A 27885-nucleotide genomic window follows, 5' to 3' on the forward strand; every position below is an offset into this window, starting at 1 on the left:
GACAGGGAGGCCTGGCGTGTGGCAGTCCATGCTGTCACAGTCTGACACGACTGAGCAACTGAACTGAACTGAAGAAAAATATAGAGTTAACATCAACATAGCCACTGACTAAATTAGAAAAACTTTCCCAATGCATTTAAGTCCTCTTATATATCTCTCCCCAATCAACTTTCCCATTCATTAACCTCCCACATTCTTGTATTTGACTTACCAACGTACCTCTTTTGGGGGGATCTGTTACATATATCTCTAAGCAATCTATGCTATGAATATCTCTGCAATTTTTAAAATTTGATAAAATATTTCATTTATCCATTCTCTTGCGACATTCTCTTCCTTAAAACCTAGCAGTACTAAAAAGGGCTCTCCACTCACAGAGTGAAGGCAGGTAATGAAGTCCTGTCTCGTGATGTCTCATAGAATCAGAGACAGCTCTAATGTGACCTTGATGTTTTCTCAAGAGTACAGACAGTGCAAAAACAGGGTTAACCTCATGATACTTAAAACAGTTTGAACTTGAGTTTACACATGAAGTTTCCAAGAGAGTGAATTAAAAACTGAAAATGACCATATTAAAAATAATTCATTCTACTTAAGGAAAAATAATTTGTTTTATTGTATAAATGACAATTTCAACAAGAGTATAAATTAGGTACAATTATATAAACTGGAAGATAAGGTGCGTGCGTGTTCAGTTGTATCCCACTTTTTGGAACCCCATGGACTGTAGCCCACCAAGCTCCTCTGTCCATGAAATTTTCAAGCAAGAATACTGGAGCAGGTTGCCATTTCCTACTCCAGGAGAACTTCCAGACCCAGGGATTGAACCTGAATTTCCTGAGTCTCCTGCCTTGGCATTGGCAGACAGGTTCTTTACCACTGAGCCACCTAGGAAGTCCTGGAAAATAGGGTATTTACATTCAAACTTCATTCTAGTAATGGGCAATTTAAATACATTCGATATAATAAAAATTGAGAGTACTACATTTTTGCATCATAAAAAAGCAAAGACAGGAATTATTCCTGCCCACTCAGTAACTCACAAAGATTTGCATAACAATTTCCACAAACTGATCTCAAGAAGCAGAGCACTGTTTCATTATCAAAGAGAACAAACCGTGAAATATTACAGACTGTGCTTCCTATGATATTGTCTCAAGCAATCTGTATAAGAAATAACATCAAGATTCATAATTGCACAAATCTGAAAGATCTTACATTTTCCCTGACAAATTACACTGCTGTCATAACTCACAAAGAAGTATTTGTAGTATTTTATGAACTGTTTACTCTCTTGGATTGCAAATTGTTTAGCTAACTTATACAAACTTTTTGGCTGCAAATCTTCAATGTCATAGGCCTGGGTCAGGTTATACTCCAGCTTCCAATTGGATTCTCCCTTTATATTAGCATCTGTCAGGTTCAAGTAATACTGCAGCATATCCTATAGTTAAAAAATAGTTAAAAAGAGTAATAAAGCCTGGTTCATAGTTTGGCATATAACGTACTGCACAGCAAGCAGAGTTCTTATTAGGATTTATGTGACCTTCTTAATTTTAAAGTGTAGTCATTTAAAAAAACTGAGAATCGCTTTCAAGGAAAAAGAGTCCCGATAGAAAAATCTATATTGTTTTGCTCATATAAAATAGAAAGAAAGAACATAATAGAAAATAATCCAACTGTACAGAAAGATATACAGAGTAAAAAGCTTTCAGTTCATATACCTCAGAAGTAACCACTACTAACAACTGTCTATAAATCAGTTATATGCAGCAGGTGGCTTGTACAAGCCCACAAATGCTGTCAAATTTTCAGGAAACTCACAAGCTAGTTTATATCATTACCGCAGCTTGAAACTGGCCATTTGGGGAGTATTTACGCCATGGAAATTGGCAAACACTACAAAACAAAGCACCTTCCACCCCCCAGTGAGCCAGCTATTAAACGTTTACCAGCACTCCAGTGTATGTGTGCTGTTCCAGACTGTATGTACAAAAGAAATACAGGTATTCAATTTCTTTTTACTATCTTTTTCATTTTTTCATAAAATGAAATCAAACTATACAAACTATTTTGCACTTTGAAAAATGATATAGTGTCATAGCAGGTACATCTTTCTATGTCAGTGTACACACATACACATGAGTTTCAGATCTAAAAACAGGCAACTAACAGTTGCAAAAGATTTCTTTTGGACGATTCTTATCAGTCAATTGTTGTATTATCTTTCTTAATTTAACGCTTATGGATTAAAACCAGATTTCTCCTGCACTATTGTTTTTCGTAAAAACATGCTCCAGGGAATAACAGAACTATTGCTTACTAAATTTACCTAGGAGAAAAATGCAGTTACATCAGTAGAGACTTTACCTGAGAAACTCTTTTCAAATTACATATTTGTTGAAAGGTACAGTACTCATAAACTAAATGTCTAGGCTTTTGAAGCTGAATTGATATAAAGCTGACATTCAAAACACAAAAAAGAAGACATCTTGAGATTTCAACATAAAGTACAACTTACAGTATCTGTGTTGAACACATTCAACTAAACTGATGAAAACTACATAGACAGGCAAAACTGTGAAGTCAATTCTAAAAGTTACACCGACTTAAAGGAACGATGCTAATAGAATCCCCAGTTCTCACTGTCTCACACTTCCTTGTTTCTGAGAATCTTGACAGTTTTAAGGAGTACTAGTCAGGTATTTGGAGTCAGGTTTGGAGAAGGAACCACTCCAGTATTCTTGCCTGGACAATCCCATGGAGAGAGGAGCCTGGTGGGCTAGAGTCCATGGGGTCGCAAAGAGTCGACTGAGCGACTTCACTTCACTTACTTACCAATAATTTATAATCACGAGGATCATACTGAAATAGTCTGACACCGGGATTGTTGGTCAGTCTCTCTAAAACACTTCTCACTGGAGTAACAGCAGGAGCCACGAACAAAGAATTTACTGGCTTTCCTGGACAAAACATACGTACATAAATATATGTATTTTTAACAATTGAGCTTAATAATATCAAAGATGCAAAAGGTTTCAGATTAAGAAGTTATCAGTCATAATAGTCAAATAATGCGTGATGCTCGATGGATCCTGATTTAAAACAACAGTAAAGAGACACTTTTGAGAAAACAGGGAAAGCTTTATCAGGAAGGAGATTGAAAGAATTATTGTTGGTTCTGTTAGTTAAGTTAATGGAATTATGATTATAGCAATGTGTGACGCATGTAGTGTTGAAATACATTTAATGTTTGACATTTACTTTCAAATACCTCAAAAAAGAGAATCATTGGTAAAACAAATCTTGATAGGTATTTCAATATCTCTGTTTTTATATATATTTTAAATTTTTCATGATAAAAATATCCAACTTATTACAAATATACACCCATGAAAAATACAAAGCTAGTTTTTTTGTACTCCACCTATGACAATATTCCAATAGTTACATAATAAGAATTTGATTAAAGTGTCACCATGTTTTATATCTATTATAGAACTAAAATTCTTTCTGAGTAAAAAAGCTATCAAAGGCTGAAAAATGGTCATTTTCACCAAGTCCAGTCATCCTAGATGAAAAAGGCAAAACATTTCAAAATGTTCTCCAATTACTGAAATATATATATATATATTTATCCTGGCTGACTACTAAAAAATCAAAACTTTTATTTTGTTAACTCTCAGTTTTCTGCCCTTGTACAGAAGTTATCTTTAAGAATAGATAATCATTGTCTTATTTAATGCAAGTGCTCCTTCTGTTTTTTTTTCTTTTAATGCTGAGTAGATGACCATGTTGGTAAGCACTTAAAAGTTAAGAGCTTAATATATTTTACTTTAAACCACAGTAAACTGTGCTTTGCTCTTTAAATTCTAAGTAAGACTAGTCATAGCAAAAGAAACTGGAGGACTTCCCTGGTAGCCCAGCAGTTAAGAATCCATCCACCTGCAAATGCAGGGGACACAGGTTTGGTCCCTGGTCCAGGAAGATTCCACATGCTGTGGGACAGCTAAGCCCGTGTGCCATAACTACTGAAGCCCGCACAGCCTAGGGCCTGTACTCCCCAACAAGAGAAGCCACAGCAATGAGAAGCATGCACACCGCAACTAGAGGGTAGCCCCACTATTCACAACTCGAGAAGCCCGCAGGCAGCAGCAAAGACCCAGCGCAGTCAAAAATAAATAAATAGTTTTTAAAAAGTATGGCAAAACCCACCACAATATTATAATTAGCCTCCAATTAAAAATAAATGAATAAAAAAAAGAATCTTGAGTCTCACAAGTAAAACAAAAACAGTGTTTCTCTAAACTTTCAGATCTAATAGAACATTTGAGTGAGCTGAAGGTTTCAGAGGCTTTTGGGTCAACAGCAATCAAATGGTGATGGCTTTGGGAAGTTAATAAGAAGCCCAGTAGCTGGACTAGGTATAGTCCTACACACTATAGGACTATATATATATATACTCATTGAAGGTGAGTGAGAACAAGCTAGTGCTGGCAAGTAGATTTAATAAACTTTAAATTTACTGGATCAGTAAAAGTTAATACTCACTATTTTGTGTAGCAAAATAGATACAAATAGAACACTCTATTACCTTTTTTATCTGAAAGAACCATAATACTATCTCTGTGAGTATGTCCATAAAATTGTCCTGCAATGATGTCACTGTATTTTCTAAAAATGTCTATCAATTTCTCATTATGGCATTTTCTCATTGCTGGGATGCCCTTTGCAAAAGGCAGATACCCCACTGGAACATGAGCTATGATGTACACCTGGAAAGAGAAACACAAAGAGGACTGATGGGATTCTTTCTGCACATTTATCATAACAAAAAGACATTCAGATACCCAAGATTGAAAGTACATTAATTAAATTTTAGAAAACAAATATACCATCTAGCCTACTCATTTATCAAAAAAAGGAGAAATTATGAAACTATTAATGGTCTTAAATTTATACCTGTCTATTTAAACTGCATGGTTTATGATATAATAGTCTTCCCAGGTGGCGCTAGTGGTAAAGAGCCCACCTGCCAACGCAGGAGACATGAGAGACGTGGGTTTGATCCCTGAGTTGGGACGATCCCCTGGACATTGTGACATTAGGTAACTGCGACCATGCCGCAGTCCAGGGGGTCGCAAAGAGTCAGACACGACTGAGCGACTGAACTGAACTGAACTGACCAATCCTTACAGCAAAATAAAACTAGCATCAACAACAGAGCAAATCATACAAACTGTTTCATGCAAGAACATCTTTAAATTTTAATCCTTTTCTTAATACCTGACCCCTTGCAAGTCTAATAAATTCACAAGTATAACGTTCTGTTTATCCCCAGTGATGTTGATCTATGGCGTCTACCTTCTCTTTATTTTGCTGAGAGAGGTTCAGTGTATTTTCTAGCCATTCAAATTGATTTGCTGGATCAGTCTGATTTAGGGTCATGGAATTCGGGCCATAGTATAAGTTTGTGTTGAGACTGATGATCCGAAGTTTCGGATTATTTGAAACTTTCTGTGTATAAAAGCCACCTATAAAAACAAATTTTAAACATATTCTATTAGTAAAATAATACACAGATACATAGACACTGTGAAAGCAAAAATCTTAATTAAGGTTTACAATCCATTGAGGAAGGTTATACTCATTTCTCACTGCCTCGTTTGCACTTAAATAGGCTTATCATTACATAAGAATCAGATTTAACAAACACTTACTGAAAACCTTCTCTGTGTCCAGTCCAGTGCTGCCCTTCCACATACTGAGGTCACAACAGTTGTGTTTAACATTCTTATGAAAAGATAACTAGGCAATGGGGACTGATTTTTATCAAGGGACGATTAAGAAATTAACTTCTACTTTTGTACGCTTGGGGAATTAAGATAAGAGATACAATGAAATCTAAAATCTAAAGAATGAGAACACTGAAGATACAACAGGAGATAAATCAAAGCTGCTAGGCTCTCAGGTGAGGTGGGGCTTAAACCCATAACCCCACTCACACCTGTGAACCAGCAGTGACAGAACGCTGCTGTCACGGCGCTTTCAGAGTTAGCCGCCGGGACCTTGGCCCACTCACCATCCATGCCACTCCTCGGCTTTCAAACATGGTAAGGCCTCTAGGGAACCTGGGCACAGAGACCCTTCAGAATTGGCACACCCAAGCAAACAATAAATATCCAAACAATATTAGCTGAACAAAAAATAAGGCTGAGTAAATCTTACACTTACCTTTCCTTAAAGTAGTAATAGCTTCTTCAGTCAGCCATGGTTTCCAGAGGTTTGCTACCGCATTGTACACTTTGCTGGTGACTACAGGCAGTTGATCCTGGCCACAGACAATATAATCCAACATTGAAACTCTGAAGATACACGGAGGAATTAATTTAAACATGCCTTGAGCGATTACTACCATAGGAGGCATCTGGCGATGCAGGAATACTAGATATACTTAATTTTTTGAGGTATTTATGGCTTTGTTGGGGAGATGGAGAACAGAATGCAACCAGCCGTCTGTAAGACAATGTGCTAGGAACCATTGCAAGGATCCTGTGAGTGGAGAAACAAGAATAACCAAGGCTGCCCTGGAGAGTCAGCAGGGAGAGTGAGAAGAGCATTTGAGCCAGACCTTGAAGAATGATTTCATCAAGTTGACAAGAAAGGGAATCAAAGCATAAACAATGGCCCAGACACCAACATGGTGCCGTATACAGAAAAAAGCCCTTGTTTTGGCATAACTGGAGTACAGAACGGATGCGGGAGTGTGCTCATTAGACACTGAAGGCAACTTTGCCCGTGAAAATGTAAGTTTCTGGTGCAGCATGCCTAGGAAGTGGAGAAAACGTCATGATTTCAGAATTAAACAAAGTCCTCTGAAATGTTAACACTAGTATAAAGCATTTTAACTTCTTGAAAGAAGACCTATAACTACATGTTTTTGATTTGAAGTCTCTTTATGTCAACCCTGAATATTCATTGGAAAGACTGATGCTGAAGCCGAAGTTCTAATACTTTGGCCACCTGATGCAAAGAGCCGACTCACCGGAAAAGACCTTGATGCTGGGAAAGACTGAAGCCAAATGGAGAAGAGGGTGGCAGAGGATGAGAGAGACAGCATCACAGACTCAATGGAATGAATTTGAGCTAACTCTGGGAGATAGTGAAGGACAGGGAAGCCTGGCGTGCTGCAGTCCATGGGGTCGCAAAGAGTCAGACACGACTTAGTGACTAAACAACAACAACTCTTCATGTTAGCCTAAATCATATAATTTTGATTTTCTAAGTATTATACGTATAATATATTATACAGTATTTTTATCATCCTACTTCATCATATCACTATTAAAGAACCCTTATGGTGCTGTAAGTCTAGACAAGAAAAATAAAGCTTCAAGAAAATAGATACTGAATAAAAACTCAGAAATCATTTGCGAAATTGAGTGATTATTTCTATTTTCTTTTCAAAAAATTATACTGAAAAACTGAAGCCATTTTCTTCACTTTCTTCATTTCCCTCTGCATATTGGTGACCCAGACCTATTTCTTCAAGGAGTTTCACTGACATCATTAATTAAAATGCTTTACCTTTTTAAAAATGACATTCAAGTCACATTAGTTCTTAACACATATGCCTAATACATGATTAAAATATAAATATATTCAGGGAAAGTTATAAGTAAATGACTTCTTTAACTGAAACTAATTATTCAAAGTATATTTTCAGTTTGTGTCAGAGATCGGAGTGATCTGTCTGAAAGTTACACAGTGGCTTTGCCCAATCTAAATCCTAATCAAACACTGGTAAGCATCATCATCATAAAAAACCTAACATTTTAGCCATTTGTTTACTTCAGGATGGATGCCAAGATACTGGTATAGTCGTGTAGAATCAAAATTATATATAAACATTACCCTAGACTTTTCTCTCTACTTTAAACATGAGAAATATGAGCACCAGAGTTAAGTGATTCAGGGAGAGCTTGTCAGTTCCAGAGCTAGGTCTAAATCCCACGTCTTTCTATCATCACGCTTACATCCAATTATCTATTGCACAATGAGAAGTGGCGCCACCCACAGTTTGGTGGCACCAGCTTTGCCAGTGTAGGAGTATATGAGGATGCCGGTCTGGGCTGCTTCCTTGAGTGGCAATGGGAAGAAATCCTTGGGCTGTCCGTATGAATATCTACTTCTGACATAATGGGTGGGAACTTGCGTCTGTATCTGTGTGTTTATGTAGCTATGTTTATATACATGTTGATGGGAGAAATAACACACCCAATTTATTTGTTACTAACATTCACCAGAATTTGATTTCGGATATGAGTAGCCTCTAGGTGAATTTGTTGTGGGGCTTTCGTGTTACATTTGACATTCCTGAAACGGGGATGGAAGGAATGATGGCAGAATAGTAGAAAAAAAGATTTTCAATACAAGATCACAAGCTAGAAAGAGGAAAAAATGAGCTGTTTAAGGTATAAAGGCTGCCCAATTTATCCTAGTTGTACAGGTGATAGGATACATTTTAGACTTGGATAGTACCTATATCTTTGAATCATTATAAGATTTTGCTTCACAAGAAGAAGGCAGAGATAAAAGTAAAATGAAACCAATCCTCAGAGGAGTTAGGAAGCACGTGTCCCATGTCACTGCTTCTTGCTACAAAACCACCACTCCACTGACTGAGGGCTTATAATGTGCCAGGTAAGAAACTATGCCGTTTCCACCGAGCGTCACTAATTCTCCCCAAAACTTTGCAAGGTTAAGTATTACTGCTCTTGTTTACAAATGATCAGGGATAACTACATGCATTACTCAAGGTGCTCAGCTATTAGAAGCAGGACAGGTTTTTAAATCCTAATGAATGTGACACTAAACCCCACAGGTTTTCCATGACAGCAGTCTGTCTGTCACCTAAAGCTTATAAAAACAATGTGTGTATCCTCTGATTCCTGGAGACTGTCCACCTCCAACCCTCTGCTCTGTGTGGTCTCACATCTCAACAGTAACAAAAGCTGACCACTAGTTAAGCGGCTGACTGTCACCAAGACTCACATATTATTCATCTCAAGACTGGAGGCCAGGCCCAGGAAGTCACTTAAACTTAAGCTCATTCTAAAGTGCAACTTTCAAAGTCACAGTTTTTGGATTAATTAACTAATATAATCAAGACCCTCATTAAGCAGTCTTTTGACATGAGATGGAAAAGATATTCTAAACACAAAGCAAAACATAGCCAAACATGAAAGTAAACACCATGTTCCGGAAATGCTGATATGTTAGTCTGGTAAGAGCAAAAGACCTGTGAAAGGATGTTTGTTCAACTGAACACAAAAGATTCAGGATGTGGGTTCTGCCACTAAGTGACTGAACACTTAAACGAGCACTGTTCAGGGCCTCAGTTTCCTCGTTTATAAACTGAAGAGTTATCTAGAGCAAGGGTCAGCAAACTGTTTCTATACAGGGTCAAATAATAACACTTTAGGCTTCGGGGTCATATAGTCAACATGGTAACTATTGTCTGCTGTCACAGTACACAAGCAACCACAGGTAAAACAGAAAGAATACCCATGGTTCTATTCCCATGAAACTTTTACTTACAAAATCAACTGTCAGGCCACAACTGGACCACAGGCCCTGGTTTGTCAAGCCCTGCAATAATCTCTAAGATCTCTTGCATCTGAACAAATGTAAGATTCTGCACTGCTACAGCAGATCCCTGTTACTGGAACTGCTATCCGACTGTTATGCACAGGCTGTTTAATAAAACAGCCACTCTAATAGAGGTTGAAGCCTAGGTTGTCTCAGACATTAAAAATACTCTGGACACACTCTCTGCCTTGAATTATATTTTGAACATGGACTTCCCTTCTTGGTTCTTAAGATAATTCTCTATGCTTTCGTTTTTAATCACAATCCAACTTAGATCAGAGTATGAGTAGCTTAGCATGTCTAATAGAAATTCTAAAACATGTAAACATTGGTCAACACTCACCTTTTTATGCTAGCCTGAACATGGAAATTAAAATGAACAAAATAATTTAAAAAAAAAACTGAGGAAGAATAAGAAGGAAATCACAAATTAATAACCCATGAACTAAGTAATCTGCTTCCAAAGCCCCACTATGGACATAACTTTTTATGAACTATTAAGAGTCAGTTTTAAGTCCCCAAACCATGTGTCTTGCCTTCTTCAATGGTTAGTGTTAAGAGCACACTCTACCTCCACGAGCCCTGATCCCATGCTCTATTATCAACCAGTCAGTTGCAAAACTTTGACACTACTGATGGGAAAAGTCCTCCAAGCATTTCCAGAAGTTGTGGTCAAATTTACCTGTGGCCAGTAGTCATGATTACCCAGTGCAGGGAAAACCTGGAGATTTGGAAAGAGATGCTGGATAGTGGTTGTGAGATTAGCAATCACATTTATGACTTTGTCTGTTGAGAGTTCAAGCACTGGAACATGAGGCGGGCTATCCCTGAAAAGAAGACAGGATCACAGAAAACAAAATCAGTTTCTATAAAAAGTCACTAGACTCTTGTGTAAAGCTTTGCTGTATTGTCATTCGAAGTCTACCATAAATCAACAGATGACAAAGAGTTGATAAACTACTCTGCATTTACTTTTGTTCCACTGAGAACACTAAAGAAAAAGAAAACTTGGGAAATACAAAAGATAAACTGAAAATGTCAGCCTGTTTCACTGCCTGACTGAAGATCTGTAAGAGGCAAAAATGCTTAGTAATTAACAGCACAGACTCCAGGCCCAAAAGTGCCAGGTTTGCCCTCTTATAGCTGTGAGCACTTGGACAAGTTACTTAGATGCTCAGGGCCTTAATTTCCTTATCTGTAAAATGGGAAGAATAATAACAATATCTATTGTGGAGATCAAATGAGTTACAATGTATAAGTTCAGGATGGGGAACATGTGCATACCTGTGGCGGATTCATGTTGATGTACGGCAAAACCAATACAATACTGTAAAGCAATTAACCTCCAATTGAAATAAATAAATTTATATTAAAAAAAAATAAGGCCATGATCATTGTTGCGGGTAAAGGAAATACAGACCTTCACTCTGTCATGATGAATAGAATTAGTTAATAACTACACCACCAGAAGATGATGTTTGTAAAATCACTATCACAGGTTAATTCCCATTGCTGACTTTTGTGTTTTGATTATTTAATCAAGGCTTATTATCACATTAATAAACATCTCAAGATAATGACACAGAAAGCTATTTATAAACTCATCTCTTAGTTAATATGGACATATTTCTAGAGGATATATTCTAAACAAATAAAACTGGGACTATGAAAGTTTTTCTTATCCCTAATAATGCTGACTTATTTGATCTAGTATTTTTTAAGCCCCAATAATTCTTAACATATAAATTAAGTTTCTTATGAAATTAAACATCTTAATGAAGCTTAGGACACTGAAGATATATACTCAGTAACTATATGATATTTATATAATCACTCACCCTGTCCATATCATGAAAGATACTTTTTGTCCTGAATTTTTAATAAAATCAAGTGCTGAAAAAATGAGGCGATAAGGAGAATCACACATTACATCTCCAAAAGGACCAGGATCTGAGGCCTTTGCACCTTTAGAGGAAGCGCACACTTTTGTGTGGTCACCTGTGATGTGGTAAGTAGGATCTAAGTGGAAGTCCGTCACATGCCAAAACTGTCCTGTTGATGAGAAAACAAGTGGTGTTAAACCTTCTCTTTTGGAATTCCCATACAAATATTTACAGTAAGACGAAACAGGCGTTCTGTCCTGTGTTAGAAGAAAGCCTCAGCAATTTAAATATCCATGTGCTGAGTAGCTCAGTAGTCCTGTCCAACTTTTTGTGAACCCAGGGACTGCAGCCCTCCTGGCTCGTCTGTCCATGAGATTTCCCAGGAAAGAATACTGGAATGGATTTACACTTCCTTCTCCAGAGGATCTTCCCACCCCAGGGATCAAACCCATGTCACTTGCATCTCCTACATTGGCAGGTGGATTCGCCACCTGGGAAGCCCAAATATCCATATGCCCTGAAATTAAATACAGTCTTTCCCTGTGAGAATACTGACTCTAAAGACAGTACAAAGATTTTAGTAGAATTCACTATTTGCACACAACAAAATTGATGAAATCAGTGACAGCGTGACTAATTAACAATGACTACATAACAAACATAAGTTTGCATAGTGATATACATGGAAACCCTTTTCTGGGAAGTCAATAATAATCCCATATATTGTATCTTAATATGCTTATTAAGGAAGAAGCTTAAGGAAGAAGCTTAATATGCTTAAGGAAGAAGCATATCTTCTTCCTTATAGAATTTAATGTTTTAGAAATTATTTTCTTCTTGTAGAAAAATGGACATAAAAATATGATGTGTTTTGTTAGGGTTACACAGTGAAGAGATTGCAGATGTATGTATGTATGTTAGTCGCTCAGTCACGTCTGACTCTTTGCCACCCCATGGACTGTAGCCAGCCAGGCTCCTCTGTCCATGGTATTCTCGAGGCAAGAATACGGAAACAGGTAGCCATTGCCTTCTCTAGGGGATTTTCCCAACCCAGGTATCTGCATCACAGGCAGATTCTTTACTGTCTGAGCCACCAAGGAAGAGATTGCAGAGCTTGTAACCAATAAATCTTACTCCTAATTTTGGTGTAAAACCTTGTGTCTCAATATTAATGGAAAATGAGTCTTTAATCAGCCAAAAATAGCCACTGCTATTCTCAAAAGGTTCTCAAAAGCAATTTAATAGAGGAACATCTTCTATTATACACTGTCTAAAATGTTAATAATATTAAGGGAAGCATTTGTTAAAGAAGAAGGCAACGGAACCCCACTCCAGTACTCTTGCCTAGAAATCCCAGTACTCTTGCCTGGTAAATCCCAAGGATGGAGGAGCCTGGTAGGCTGCAGTCCATGGGGTCGGGAAGAGTCAGAAACAACTGAGTGACTTCACTTTCATGCATTGGAGAAGGAAATGGCAACCTACTCCAGTGTTCTTGCCTGGAGGATCCCAGGGACGGGGTAGCCTGGTGGGCTGCCGTCTATGGGGTCGCACAGAGTCGGACAGGACTGAAGCGACTTAGCAGCAGCAGTAGCAGCATGCTTCCATTTGGGTTTTCAGGAATCATTTGATATCACCCTTGCTTGGAAATCATCTTGACAAAGATTCTTTCACTGAAGGAAACACTAGTACTAATGAGCATAGTAGCAGCTGTCTTTATTAAGTATTCACCATATGCCAGACATTGTGGAAATAACTGAAATACACTTTGTAATTTCATTCTCAAAACTACTTCTTAAGCAGGAATCCTTGTTCCTATTTTAGAGTTGAGAAATTAATAATGAGTCAATTAGAACATCTGCTCTAGTATATACAGCTTAAGAAACAGGAGAGCCAAAATCTGAACCCCCGTTTTGAAGGGCCCTCAAGTTTGCTTACAATTGATTTACATATATCTTCAATGTTTTGCTGCTTTCTTATATATGACCAAAAAATTGTTTTAATATTGAGACTTTTTCACACTTTGAATTTTGAGCTTAATCTGATAATGACTAATTTACAATAGGAAACACATCAGAAGTGACAGAGTAGCAACATACCACACCAGAAGCATGGAAAAAAATGAGCAGAATACAAAGTTTTATCTACACAAATAATAAAAAGCTAAGTTTGCACCTGAGCAAATACTTGAATAAAACCCAAAGCTGGATAATAAAGTAGAAAATTTAAAGCAGTTGATTTAAGGTGGAAAAGGCATATTATATATATTTGGGATGTTGTTTCTCCACAACGTTGTCACAATAGCACATTTTAAGCCCATAGCTAAGAAGTAGTAGACAAAAAAATCCAGAACAAAGTAGTTATCAAATAGTCTTCATGGTCAATTATTTGGTATTCAGTCCTCATTTGACAACTTTTGCCATGAGTAATTTATTTTATTCCATAATGCAGAAAGTACTCCAACTTTTTTCCAGCTTGGACCCACTTTACTCAGCACATAAAGTGGATTGGCAGATAACAGAATTATCCTGGAGACAGCCCTTCCTTGAGGTATAAATATACACTGCATCTCAGTTTTATGTAAATATGTATATCATTCAAAGAATGTTAAGGTGTGTAGTAAACTTACAAGCAGAAAAGTATAGTGTTACGGTTAAGAATGGGGGTTCCACAGACTTCCTTGGCACTCCAGTGGTTAAGACTATGTGCTCCCAAAGCAGGGGGCACGGGTTCAAGTTCTGGTTAGGGAGCAAAAATCCCACATGCCCACCACGTAGCCAAAATAAATAAATAATTTTAAAAATAAAAATTAAAAAAGAATAGGGACTCCAGAATTAGACTGCCTGACTTCAAATCCAAGCTCTTCTGCCCAATCTAGTTGTATGATCTCAGCCTGTTTCGTCTGTAAAATGGAAATAATATTATTGTCTACTGAATGAGGGTTAAGTGACTTAGTAGAAATAAGGGCCTGGCACTTGGTAAGCTCAGCATTAGTTATATTGTTATTCATTTGTAATGTCAAGTTTGCATTTGACACTGAATTTCCTCATTTCCAAGTAGTGGAAATGTATTGAGTACTTACTTTAATACTGTTTCTTATGCTTTACATGTATTTACTGACCATTATTTTCATTTTACAGATAAGTCCAAATCACATATGTCATATGCAACAGAACTAAGACAGCAATTCCAGAAATCTGATTCCAGAGTTGACACTGTTCTGTGTTACTTCACGTGCAAAAGTCCTTTCAGAATAAAAAAGTCCTTCCATCTCACTTGCCTCATGCAAAATAGATAACAACACACCTACAGGAAATACTGTGTCAAGTAAGGGACATGAAATTACTAATATATTAAACTTTTCTAAACAAAATTTTTGTAAATTTTTGTAAAACAAACCTGAAAACACATTGAAGACACTCATCTGATGTAACCTATTACCAGCATCTAGAATATGTCTGATCTATGGTAGGTCCCCAATAAACATTCTTTAATTAGGCACAGGAAGATTCAGGATTTCCTCAAGATCACATGGTGACTCAGTATTGAAAGCTGAAATGGAACCAGTCTCTCCAGACTTTCAGTCTAGAGCTCTTTCCACTGCCATTGCACTGCTAGATAAATCAGTAAGGGCTAATTACTTAGATGCACTGAAGGGTGTCTTTAAATAGAAGCCAAGAACGGAGCCCTGACAGGTTCTTAACCCGGGATTTATCAATAATAAACATCTAGAGACCTCACCTCCCGCCTCTGATGAAATTTATACAAAATACTGTTTGTGTGTGTGTGTGTGTCCAAGGCTATAGACCTGGCCTGTGGCAGAGCCCACTCTTCAACCCAGGGTTCACAGCCCAACATGCTTTTCACTACTCAATTATCACATCTTGTTTGGCAAATAGGGAAATCTCATGTGTCTCAGTGGTAAAGAATCCACCTGCAATGCCAGTGACACAGGTTCAATTCCTGGGTCGGGAAGACCCCTGAAGGAAATAGCAACCCATTCCAGTATTGTTGCCTGAAAAATCCCCTGGACAGAGGAGCCTGGCGGGCTACACACAGCCCATGAGGTCTCAAAGAGTCAAACATGACTTAGTGACTAAAGCTTTTAAAAGATTCTCACAAATGTATATTGGGTGTTTGAACCCTGGTTCCTCCTCTCCCTCCCTCTTCCTCAGGCGACAGCTCTGAGTAGCTTCCTTACAGAAACAGAGCTGTGAAGATTCACCAGACCACAGAAATCTGTCATGGAGGCCTTCAGCAATCAGACCCTTAAAACCAAAAGGTGAATTTGCCAAGGGCTGGCCTCCTGCAATCTAGGACATTTTATCTCAGAATCCTAAACAGCCACATAATTGAAGAAAAACAGCTTTAATGAAAGCAGAAACCAACATACATAAGTATTTGGGGACAATTTTTTGTTACGACTGACAGTTGGGAAACCAGACTGACAGTTCTAGCTTTCAAATGAGTCATGACTGGCTGAGTCATGAGGACTTGGCTCTTGGACAAACAGAAGGCATGTGAGAAAGTGATAAAGATAAGCAGTCTCAGCAGTCAGCACTGTGCTGTTTCAGAGACAGCTATGCCCAAAACACAAACCATAAAAATAACTCCACCTTGCTCATTTCCCCCTCCTCTAGATAACAGAGCCACCACCAGCACCTGTGCGGAGTTTGTGTCCAACTCTTTATGACCCTATGAACTGCAGCCCATCAGGCTCATAGGATTCTCCAGGCAAGAATACTGGAGTGGGTTGCCATGCCCTCCTCCAGGGAATCTTCTCAACCCAAGGTTGAACTCATGTCTCCTACACTGGAAGGCTGATTTTTTACCACTGAGCCCCCTGCGAAGCCCAGATAACTGAGCAATTCTATTTGAAAATGAGTCAGGGAGGTGGGGATATTCTGACACTGAAGGCTCATATGGCATCATAACATCTCCCATCCAACGTTTATCTATTCGGGACCAGTGGTTCTCAAACTCCAGCATCTACCAGAATCAGCTGGAGGATTTGTTACACGGATGGTAGGGGTTTCGGATTTAGTAGGACTTGGGGGTGACTAAAACCTTGCTGCACTTTTTACTCGTTTAGGTGATGCTGGGTCTCTTGGTCCCAGACCTCACTTTGAGAATCACTTCCGTCCAGGTACTGGGGTAGGCGTTGGGAATGAATAAAATTGACTCTGCCCTCAGAAAACCCAAGGGCGTCCAGGTAAAGTGAAATGAAGGCCCCGAGCCTTCTAACGTAGCCTAACGAGCAGGGAGCGCGGTGCCTGCGGTTGGTGACGTGGGACGAAAAGGCCACCAAACTTGGCGAGCAGGATGGAATAAACTCCGAGTCGCACTGAAATGTACACGGCTGAGCGACTGAAACCCGGCAGCTCCCCCGCCCCACAAGCGCAGATTCGGGGCCGCGGGGAATGCGGGACATCCAGCCCCCAGCTTCTTTGTTCCCTTGAGACACCCAATGTTTCCTTCCTTTTGCCCGGGAGCAAAACACACCTGGAGACAGAAAGTGAAAAGCATTGCACGAGACGAGCAGCGCCCCTGCAGCGCCCCCACTGTTATCAGCCAGGCCCGATCTCCCCGCCGAGCCGAGCGGGCGCTCTGGTGCCTCGGTCACCTCGCCCTCCCCGCGTCCCGCTGCGGGTGCACAGCCCCCGGGTTCCGGGCCTTTGGCGCAGGCGCCCCGCTGCCCCAACTCACTGTGCCCAGCTTCGCGCATGCGCTTTGGCCGCGGTTGGCGGGCAGCTCCAGGGACGGAAAGGATACAGACGACTCACCCACCGCAGGACCAGCGCCAGCGGGAGCCAGAGGCAGTCCGAGGCCCGGGCGGCAGTGCCAGGCGGCTAGCAGGCAACAGACAAGCGCCCCCAAACGCGCCATCGCGAGTTGCAGCCACGGGTCTGGGAGACTCTTGCTGTAAGGAGACTCCCCTGCACCGTGGACCCGGGGAATCGGGGAGGAGGTAGAAGACCTCTGCGGTTGTTAACGCCCAGCGGTCACGTGCTAGATTCCGATTCCTCAACGAGTAGGTTCTCTTGACCTTCAGCAGCTGTCTAGCGATTACCTGGTTTATTGTTGTTTCTAAGTTGGCGACAGGTCCTGGAAGGAATGTGCTCCAGGCAACTCCGCACAGATTGGGCCCTAAGTGCCGCTTGACCCTAAGTGCATGGGTCTCCTCCTCAGAAGTGATACAGAGAACCTCCAAGTGTCTTGATTTGAGCCAGGTCAGCAGAGATTTCGAATACAGTGGATCTGAGTGTGATCCCTGGAACAGCAGCCTCAGCACTGTCTGGGAAGTCTAGTTAGAAGTGAAAATTTCCCGCTAGGCTTGCCCCAAAGCTGTTGAGTCACAAACAGGACCTGAAGCCTAGTCCTTTGAGTGTCCAAGTCCTCCACAAGATGCTAAAGTTGTGGTGACGTTTGAGAACCACTACTCAGAAACACTGAGCTTCCCAGGTGGCACTAGTGGTAAAGAACTCGCCTGCCAATGCAGGAGATAAAGGAGAGGTCAGTTCGATCCCTGGGTGGAAAAGATCCCTTGGAGGAAGGCATGGCAACTCACTCCAGTATTCTTGCCTGGAGAATCCCATGGACAGTTAAAAAGCCTGGCAGGCTAGGGTCCACGGGGTCCCGAAATGCCAGACACGACTTGAGTGACTTAGCACTCACACTAGGTTTCAGTTTTTGTTTGTCAGGGGTTTTTTTCTTTGCTTGCTTGGTTGTTTTTGCAGTTGAATTAGAGCAATGTCTCAGGACTGTGTTCTGTGCATTTCAGAGGTAACATGGAAATCATATATAGAACTGGTGGGTTTTATTTTTCAAGGAATTTTTGAAGATACTCAATCTGACAAAGGAGCCAAGATTCCCAAACTTCCTTGGGTTCTTCCTTGTGATATCACTTTGAGGATTCTGATCCTTTTAAGATAAAGGAGCATATAATTTAAATTTATAGGATATGGAATTCCTTTGAAGAAGGAAAAAACCTTCCAGAATTACTAACCTCATAAAAAACGCTATCAAATGTATTTGTTTCCCAACAGAGAAATTCTTATTTTGTATGCTGTGTAATTTAATGGGAAAGTGTCTCATGAAAAAGGCTTTGAAATGGGAATCAAGGTGCCTCCATTTTCTGTTGCGTGTCTTGCCAGGGAACTTCCCAGGTGGCCGAGTTGGTAAAGAATTCTCCTGCCAGTGCAGGAGACACAAGAGATGCAGGTTTGATCCCTGGGTCGGGAAGACCCCCTGGAAAAGGAAATACAGTGCACTCCAGTATTCTTGCCTGGGAAGCCCCATGGACAGAGGAGTTTGGTGGGCTACCGTCCACAGGCTGGCAAAGAGCCAGACAGGACTGAGCTATTGAGCACACAGGCATGGCCTGCCAGGGCTGTGCAAGTCTGCCATGGCTTCAGGGTGATTCAAAAGCCTTTGGACAACCAGAATGCTTTCTAATTGTGGAAAAAACGGTCCTTGGAAAACAACCTTAAGGACAGTAAAAATAACTTACATGTTTCTAGGACAAACACTTTGAAAGACAGAAAAAAACTTTTAAAATTCGTAAAAATAGCGATTCTCACTTTTTCTTTTGCCAGTTTTCTTGTGTGTGTGTTTATGAGAAAAGAACTGAATTTTTATTTCACATCACATGCAAAGTTCTGAAAAAGATCGAGAGAGAAAAATAAAACTTTAAAACATGAGCATACCTTTAACCTACAGGCTAAAAAAGAATTTCTTACATTAAAAGCACATCAAGGGGTTTCCCTGGTGGTCCAGAGGCTGAGACCTCACACTCCTAATGCAAGGTGCCCAGGTTCAAACCCTGGTCAGGGAACTATATCCCGCATGCTGTCTTTTACTGATGTTCAGTCCGTTTTACTGGAAGTAAACTGATTGTGAAATAATTCTTCAGTCAGTAAGCATGAAATATGGCATACACATTTTGAAACTTCAGCAATGCTTCCGTTTTTAAAAGGTACTATATTGAGTTAATGGGTAGAAACACTGTCCTCCCTTCAACTCTTTCCGCTCTCTTTTGTTTTCCCTTATACCTTGTCTCTGAGGCGCACGAAGCTACAATGCCTTAACATCTCTGGGTGTACAGCTCACGCCTTGCATGTATTTGTAGGTCTCCATGTTCTAAAGGTCTGTCTAGTCAAAGTTAGGGCTTTTCCAGTAGTCATGTCTGGGTGTGAGAGTTGGACTATAAAGAAAGCTGAGTGCAGAAGAATTGATGCTTTTGAACTGTGGTGTTGGAGAAGACTCTTGAGAGTTGCTTGGACAGCAAGGAGGTCCAACCAGTCCATCCTAAAGGAGACCAGTCCTGAATATTCATTGGAAGGACTGATGCTGAAGCTGAAACTCCAATACTTTGGTGAAGTATTGATGCGAATACCTGATGCAAAGAACTGATTCATTTGAAAAGACCCTGATGCTGGAAAAGATTGAAGGCAGGAGGAGAAGGAGATGACAGAGGATGAGATGGTTGGATGGCATCACTGGTTCAATGGACATGAGTTTGAGTAAACTCTGGGAGTTGGTGATGGACAGGGAGGCCTGGTATGCTGCAGTCCATGGGGCCACATAGAGTCTGACATGACTGAGCAACTGAACTGAACTGAACTGAACTGATGTTCTGATGTGGGGCTTCCCTGGTGGCTCAGATGGTAAAGAATCTGCCTGCAATGCAAGAGACCCAGGTCAATCCCTAGGTCAGGAAGAACCCCTGGAGAAGTTGGCAACCCACTCCAGTATTCTTGCCTGAAGAATTCCATGAACAGAGGAACCTGGCAGTCTACAGTGCATGGGGTCACAAAACAGTTGGATACAACTGAAGTGAGTAACACTTTCACCTTCACATTCTGGTGTAGGTGTAATTTGTTGTGAGGGTATATAGGTTAATCCACTGGGTGTATTAACGAAGTGTAGCTTTGCTTCCCATCAGGCCATCCCAAAACCTTCCCCTTCTTCAGAGAGTTGTTATGGAAATGAATGCCAGGATGTTATTTGACCTAATTCTCTGGAGAAGGAAATGTCAACCCACTGTAGTATTCTTGCCTGGAAAATCCCATGGACAGAGGAGCCTGGCAGGCTACAGTCCATGGGGTCGCAAAGAGTTGGACATAACTGAGCGACTAAACAACAATAATGAGGTGAAACTAAATCCCTATTCTTGCCTTTATGTCTTTAAAAATGGAGAGGCCAGACGCCATGCTTCTATTAGAGCATAAGCTGAACACCAAGAGAAAGCTGTATTCCTCCAGAAGCAGAAGGGAAGGCGTTCAGAGCAATTGGAGCAAATACCCTCTCTGTTCCATGCTTTTAAAGACAAAGCTTACTAATGTTAGTAATGATAACCTGGGCCAGTCTTATCTTGACATTCAGTAATAATTGCACATTCACGTGTTAAATCCTACAGCTGCACTTTAGACTTTTCTACTCTTGATTATAGTAATTAGTTAAAATAATAAAATAGTCAGGTAATAGTATCATTGTGGTGAATTGTATAAGTTAAAGAAAGTTTCCTCATACTTATATCTGAAAGTTCATTGGACCTTGAATTAACTTGTAGAACCTTACTGTACGTATTGCTTTGATTAAAAATGAATACTGAATGTCCTGAAAAACACTTACATTTTTTCTGCCTCACCCCCTAACCCTTCACAGAGGCTAACAGAAAAAAGTTTTCCTAAGAAGTGATTCAGGGAAAATAAAAATCTTATATTTTGTTTCAGAAGGAAATTTAGCTGAATATTAATTTTTGAGACAAATAGTATTATTCACTAGTCAGGTGGCACTAGTGGTAAAAAAAAAAAAAAAACAAAACACACAAAACCCTGCCTGCCATTGCAGGAGACAAGGGAACCAGGTTCAATCCTTGGGCTGCGAAGATCCCCTGGAGAAGGGCATGGCACCCCACTCTAGCATTTTTTGCCTGGGGAATCCTATGGACAGAGGAAGCTGACAGGCTGCAGTTGATGGGGTCACAAAGAGTCAGACATGACTGAAGCAATTTAGCATTCACAAAAGAACGTGCACACATGAATCTAATCTCCAGCTTCCTCATCAGCAAAGTAAAAGTAGTACTTTCTTTACCTGCTTCACACTGTGGGTTTGAGAAAATGTACAAAAATCATCTTGTAAACAATACACTATAAAATAACGTTTGTAGTTTACAAATGCAAATCTTAACCAGCCGTAAACAGGTATTTACTTTCCTTTGGTCAACTCAGTTCCACCAACCTCCCCCGTCTCCTTGCTTCCCTACTATCACACACACACACAGGAATTCAGATGCCCTTTGCACACTCCATTTGATCCACTATAGCACTTCTCAACTTAGTTCAGCTCAATGTACTTGCCTGGAGACACATCTTTATGGTCTGGGATAAAACTCATTGCCTGTTTCTATTTACCTTTCACTAAGAAACTTGAATTACATGACATTTTGATTATATGAGACTTTGATTATATTTACTTTTTAATAAGGCATTTTCATGTATATCAGCTTGCTGCTTCAGACTACCTGTTTTTAGTATCAAGAGGTCATTTGTGCAGCTCAGCTCACCATAACAAATCTCCTTTGGATCCTAGCCAAATTGTCTATGGAAGTTCCAACCCAAACATTTTCCACATTTCTCTAGGCTTCTGATTATTTTTTTTAATTGGAGGATAATTATTTTACAGTGTTGTGTTGGTTTCTGCTGTACAACAACTGCAATCAGTCATAACTGTATATATATTTCCTCTCCCTCTTGAGCCTCCCTCCCACCCCCTCCCATCCCATCCCTTTGGGCCAGCACAGAGTACCAGGCTGGGTTCCCTGTGTTATATAGCAGTTTCCCACTAGCTATCTACTTTACACATTGCTTATATTTTAAATTAGTATTTTAAGCAAAGTGCTAACTTCCCCAGCCTAATGTTACACCAGGAAAAAAAAAAAAAAAAGGCTACTTTACTTAAAACTTTCTAATATACAATTCCCAGCCAGATTAGTGAGTGATATTAAAAACAGCAACACATTTCTCACGGGTGTAAGATTTTTTTATTCCAATTCGCTTTGCATTCCAATGGAAATTATAGCACATATTCCCTTCTTGATTTTAAAAACAGTAGCTTAAAAATTTAACGTGAATTATAAAATGTGATAAATTTGCAGATCAAAGATAGCTTTGATTGCTTGCAGCAACAAGTTTTTAAAACAAGGTTTAAAGTCATCATTTTCCACCTCCACACCAAGATAACCTTCTAATTAGTGATCAGCCGCACTGTAATAGCAGTTTAACACTGAGACTTGAGTAAACAGAAATATTGTAGAGCTTCTCCAGCCCCAGGTCAGGATGTTTTCTACGCCTTCTCATAATGGCGAACAGCAACCACATCGCCAAAAGTAAGAGTCTGAAAGATTCCAAAGATAACCAGATCTTCTTATACAGGTACATCAGTGGTTGTTTTAAACATTATCATATTATTATCTTAAAGATTGTCATATATATAATTTAAGTATTATACAAAAGAATAATGGCATTTACAAACATTAAATGTATGCTCAGTCATGTCCAACTCTTTGCAACTCTATGGACTGTAGCCCACCAGGCTCTTCTGTCCATGGGATTTTCCCAGGCAAGAATACTGGAGTGAGTTGCCATTTCCTCCTCCAGGGGATCTTTTCAATCCAAGGATCAAACCCAGGTCTCCTGCATCTCCTACGTTACAGGCAGAATATCTACTGCTGAGCTACTGGGGAAGCCCTAAATGTCGTATAAAAACATTTTCATTTTTTTTCTACGTCTTCATTTTCTAAAAAGAAACCCTTATATTTATTGAGTGAGTGACATGTATACATAGTTCATATCTCTGAAAGAAATATGAAAAAAAAAAAAACTTAGATTAACTATCTAGATTCAGGTCAGAAGAATTCCTTTTGCCTTAAATTATCAGGGTAATTGGAGCATTTTAGCTCTCTTTTAAAAGTGCATAAAATTTATAGTAGGTTCTCTTAATAGTTTACAATTCATGACCTAGATAAATTTTGAAGTTTTTAGACAAATGGTATTTGCAATGACTTGGTCCAAAAGCAGGAAAAGGTAAATGTACAAATGTTCTCATTGCTTTGACTGTAGTGCTTTAGTCTATGTGAAACTTGGTGGTTATGTAGCTATAATGTGCACCGTGGGCTCTTGAATCAAATCCAACTTGAAGAATTGCTATAAATCCTCTTTACAAAATTTAGTGTTTTTAGGTGTTCATCATTTTCATGTAGTCCTGTGATTTTCAAGAGGATAGCATGCCCTTGTCATCCATTACTTTCATTTCCTTTTTTCAACTCAGTCATGCCTCATTACAGTCATACATACCAAAGCCGAACTATCTACTTTTTTGTCTTAAGGAAAAAAATAAAGAAAAAAAGCATAAAGGAGAACTGGAGAACTTCCAATTGAATCTTTTATAAATGAATCGCTCTATCTCTCTCTCTTTTTGGTGATGATGATCACTGCAGAAAAATGTGGCCAAATATTCGTCAACGTGAAAGGAAAACTGTCCCTCTGCTCCCCACCCCTACTTCCGCCCAGGAAAAAAATGTGAATATGTAAGTCCTCTATTTGAACCTAGAACAGCTGGTAGTCAAGGGAAGGAGAAGAAAACTAGTCAATAGTCTTAAGTAACAAAACCAAAAAACCCATCCTGCTGTTATCTCAGAAGGAATACGTAAAGCAACTCCCATCCAAGAAAAAATCCAAAATGATGTATTGACTTCTTCAATGTCATCCATTACTCAACTCACCCAAAAAAGTGTCTAGGGTGCTAGATGAGGATAAAACATTTCCCCCAGTTTATGATGCTACTCCACCATTAGATACATTATTTTTCAACTATTGTCTATTTTATAATTTTTACAAGACTATCTAGTATTGAATAGACATGTTTTAAAGGCATCTTATAAAATTAAAAAGGACTGGAGGGAAGTAATATCGAAATAGTTCTCTCTGAGGGGGCAGTAGAAGGGAATTTTATATTTTTGTTAAATTTTCCTGTTATATCCTAAATTATCTGTACTGAACTTGTAAAAGTTTTATAAACTAAAATATAAAAATTTTCACATGATTAAATACCCTTGCTAGTGACTTAATGTTATTAGAAAAGGAAAGATGGGAGAAAAGGAGGGAAGGAGGGACAAGGAAGGAAATGGGAAATTTGAGGGGGGTAGGAGAAGAAGCAGGAATAGGAATCGGGAATTGCTCTACTTACCATGACCATTTTGCCATCCTTAATCTCTCTTACAAAATTTGTTTCTTTGCCATCCCATTTCTGTACATGAACAAGTTTGTCTCCATCCAGACTAACAACAGACTGAGACCACCAACAAAATGCAGAACATAGCAATAGGTACAGATCAGATTTCTGATATGGAAGTCAAACAAATTGATTTTTCAAAAAGTAATGGTTGAGCGAATAGTGATCAATTAATTATCACAGTAGTACCATTTCCTCTGTTGCTTCCAGAGTTAAAACTCTGAGAAAACTCTAATAAATCATAATTCGATTGAAATGTGTTCGTTTAGATGCACAAAGTATCAGGCACATAAATTATCAGAAATAAAAATCCTAAACTAGTGCTTTCTGAAGAATCATCCTACTCCTTTAAACAGGGTCTTAGAATGAGGTAAACTACTGATTAAGCCAACTTGAGGCAAAAGAGGGATTAAACAAAGTACAATCTTTCTTTTAAATGAACATGATGAAATACTTTCTGAAATACAGATTTGATGCAAAATGAGAGAAATACGTGGTAAAGAAACAGATTGGAAATTTGAGCTATGGTAGTTGCCCATTATTCAGAACATCAGCTATGGGACACTAGAATGCAAAATTAACCCTGGGTCTTTCTCTCTGAAGTGAAATACTGAGACCATTTTCCACTTCCCATCATCTAGGGAAAAAAAAAAACAAACAAACAAACAAAAAACAAAACAAGAAGTTATTCTCTCCTCCCCTCCCCAGCCCAGAGGAAGGAGCGCTCCTTACCTTACAGTTTCTGTCATCAGCGGTGGTTTCATCAAACTCTTCTCCCAGGTGGAAACTAATCTCTGTGTTCTTGAATGTGCTTTGAGTCCTGATCACCACTCTGTCCCCCTCCTGACTGATGATCACTGTTGGTTTAGTCACATTGCCCACCTGCCTAGTGGCAAAGCCCACACCTAAAATAGTAAAAAGAAGCGATACAGTTGGTGGCAACTTCCAAAATAGCTCATGAAGCAGGAATCCACTTTCCTATTCTGGAATCCAGGTCGTAAAGTGTAAGTTTTATTTGAGTACGTTTAGCCCATCAGTTATGCTAGACGACTACTGAGCCTTAGTAATCTGTGGATTGCCAATTTGGAAGCATAAATACTAAGAGGATGCTGGAAAAAAAGCTGAAAAGGCACAGAAACTTCACATTCTTGACAGAATACTTGGCCCTAGGCAAGAAAGCGGACAAATGCCAGATTTAAACCGCCCTTCCGTGCAAAATGGTTTTTTAAAATCAGCACAGCACGTGATTATGACAATGGGATCTGCTTTTGTCTCTTGCTAATCGGATGGGTGAAAAAAGGAATCCGCGAGTATCTGAAGCTGCAGGTTTAAGAAGAGAACAGCACATCCTAGTTTACCTACCAAGCGCCTTCATGTACTCATCAAAGTTCTGACTCTCCGTCAGCTTCCAGGTAGCACAGAAAGCCTCCACCATCCTTGCCCTTTCCCCGTGTGCTTCAGAAGCAGATAAAAGCGGCGGAAACGGGGATCTCCGGATCGCAGGGCCACTGCAATTCCAAAGACCCCTTTGCACCTCACCGCAGCTCCTGCCTTTTTATTTCGAAAAGAGGCTGGCAGAAAGCCAAGGATTTGAATTGCAAACACATCCCTCCGGCGTCTCTCTTTCCCGGAGGTTGTTGAAGGGGCAGGGGATGGGAAGGGAGCGGGGCGGGAGGCTCGGGAGGTTCCAATCCTCGCTGTGATTGGCTCGGGCCACTGGGTTAGCGGAGTAGGTCGCGTTCCTCTCAGTCCTCGCAGCTCAGCCCTTCTGCCTGAGAAATCTCTGCAAAGGTTCAATGAGGTTGGAGGCAGGGAGCGGAAAATGAGAGAGGGTCTTTCAGATTCAGCTTGAAAACTTGGCAAAGGCCATTTCAGGCTGTGAGAAAAGAAAAAAAAAAAAGCACAATAGGACATTCAGATTGATTTCCGTTCATGGCAAAGCTGGTTACAAATGAGGACCACCCCCCCCTCACTTCAAGAAAACCACTGAAATGCCAAACTTTTCAAACAAAGGAAGCTGAATAGTGTCTTTTATTTTTCTCTCATATTTATAGGAGAGCAAAACACGAACTAGAATATGTCAAGCCAGGGAAAGACGAGAAGGAGGAGACATAAATGCCTCTCCTAGACTGTGCTGCTGAAAGACTCCTCCAGCGGAGTACTAATGACACCCTGATTTTTGCCTCTTCCCAACATGAACTGAGTGAATTTAACGATCCCATTTTTTTTCTTTCTAAGGAGATGAGCACCAGACTGAGATGGAAAAGGGACCTAAGGGAGAGCTGTGGTTAGGATTCACTAATGAGCTATAGTAATAAAGCAGAACCCACTCTTTCCCGCACTCCTTCACATAAACTGGACAGAAGTTCATCTGGTAAGGTTTTGAATGACCTGCACGCTAGAACCTTTTGATTTCCCGAGGTCACATCTACATCTGTTTGCTGGTTGTGTTAGCAGTAGATGGAGGGGAAGAATTGGAGCAGCAGTGGGAGTCAGAAGACTCTGGCCCCTGGTTCTGGAGCCCAGGGGCTTCCGTGACAGCTCAGCTGGTAAGGAATCTGCCTGCAATGCAGGAGACCCTAGTTCGATTCCTGGGTTGGGAAGATCTGGGGAAGGGTTAGGCCATCCACTCTAGCATTCTTGAGCTTCTCTTGTGGCCCAGCTGGTGAAGAATCCGTCCGCAATGCGGGAGACGTGGATTCCATCCCTGGGTTGGGAAGATCCCCTGGAGTAAGGGAAGGGCTACCCACTCCAGTACTCTGGCCGGAGAATTTCATGGACTGTATAGTCCATGGGGTCTCAAAGAGTCGGACACAACTGAGCAACTTTCGCTTTCACTTTCTGGAGCTCAAACCTTCCAGTCAATGACTGCTGCTGCTGCTGCTACTGCTAAGTCGCTTCAGTCGTGTCCGACTCTGTGGGACCCAATAGACCGCAGCCCACCAGGCTCTCCCGTCCCTGGGATTCTTCAGGCAAGAACACTGGAGTGGGTTGCCATTTCCTTCTCCAATGCATGAAAGTGAAAAGTGAAAGTGAAGTCACTCAGTTGTGCCCGACTCTT

At 40.0% G+C, this 27885-nt stretch overlaps 2 protein-coding genes across 7 annotated transcripts; both read right to left on the reverse strand.

Moving 5' to 3' along the window:
• Nucleotides 1–592: 592 nt before the first annotated feature.
• On the reverse strand, nucleotides 593–17949 carry SMPDL3A (sphingomyelin phosphodiesterase acid like 3A). 5 transcript variants are annotated; one of them, XM_012182491.4, is made up of 8 exons: nucleotides 17602–17949; nucleotides 11490–11703; nucleotides 10334–10478; nucleotides 6235–6331; nucleotides 5365–5534; nucleotides 4595–4775; nucleotides 2839–2963; nucleotides 593–1444 (listed from the first exon to the last, which is right to left on the reverse strand). In XM_012182491.4, the coding sequence occupies exons 2-8, from the start codon at nucleotides 11576–11578 to the stop codon at nucleotides 1127–1129; spliced, it is 1125 nt and encodes a 374-aa protein (XP_012037881.2). In that variant the 5' UTR covers nucleotides 11579–11703; nucleotides 17602–17949; the 3' UTR covers nucleotides 593–1126. The 5 variants fall into 5 exon arrangements, with proteins under 5 accessions (XP_012037881.2, XP_042109167.1, XP_027828137.1 ...); XM_042253233.1 differs by lacking the exon at nucleotides 17602–17949 and adding an exon at nucleotides 17319–17490; XM_027972336.2 differs by lacking the exon at nucleotides 17602–17949 and adding an exon at nucleotides 17315–17490.
• Nucleotides 17950–22552: 4603 nt separating this feature from the next.
• Nucleotides 22553–26354, reverse strand: FABP7 (fatty acid binding protein 7). Of its 2 annotated transcripts, XM_004011152.6 has the most exons (4): nucleotides 26187–26354; nucleotides 25557–25729; nucleotides 24780–24881; nucleotides 22553–22928 (listed from the first exon to the last, which is right to left on the reverse strand). In XM_004011152.6, the coding sequence occupies exons 1-4, from the start codon at nucleotides 26257–26259 to the stop codon at nucleotides 22878–22880; spliced, it is 399 nt and encodes a 132-aa protein (XP_004011201.1). In that variant the 5' UTR covers nucleotides 26260–26354; the 3' UTR covers nucleotides 22553–22877. The 2 variants fall into 2 exon arrangements, with proteins under 2 accessions (XP_004011201.1, XP_060275187.1); XM_060419204.1 differs by having other exon boundaries at nucleotides 22553–24881.
• Nucleotides 26355–27885: the final 1531 nt, after the last annotated feature.

Source organism: Ovis aries, chromosome 8 (assembly GCF_016772045.2).
Source record: "Ovis aries strain OAR_USU_Benz2616 breed Rambouillet chromosome 8, ARS-UI_Ramb_v3.0, whole genome shotgun sequence".
In the NCBI taxonomy this organism is placed as follows: domain Eukaryota; kingdom Metazoa; phylum Chordata; class Mammalia; order Artiodactyla; family Bovidae; genus Ovis; species Ovis aries.

What these genes read in the sequence shown, in the direction of transcription:
- SMPDL3A (XM_027972337.3), bottom strand. Translation starts at nt 17,256, where the DNA reads ATGCGCGAAGCTGGGCACAGTGAGTTGGGGCAGCGGGGCGCCTGCGCC. An exon ending in TCTTTCATGATATGGACAGG is followed by an intron (nt 10,479 to 11,489) that starts GTGAGTGATTAT and finishes TCTTCTTTTCAG; the next exon opens with GGATAGCCCGCCTCATGTTC. An exon ending in CTCAGCAAAATAAAGAGAAG is followed by an intron (nt 4,776 to 5,364) that starts GTAGACGCCATA and finishes TTCTCTTTCCAG; the next exon opens with GTGTACATCATAGCTCATGT.
- FABP7 (XM_060419204.1), bottom strand. Translation starts at nt 26,259, where the DNA reads ATGGTGGAGGCTTTCTGTGCTACCTGGAAGCTGACGGAGAGTCAGAAC. An exon ending in TGAGTACATGAAGGCGCTTG is followed by an intron (nt 25,730 to 26,186) that starts GTAGGTAAACTA and finishes TTACTATTTTAG; the next exon opens with GTGTGGGCTTTGCCACTAGG. An exon ending in CTGATGACAGAAACTGTAAG is followed by an intron (nt 24,882 to 25,556) that starts GTAAGGAGCGCT and finishes TGGTGGTCTCAG; the next exon opens with TCTGTTGTTAGTCTGGATGG.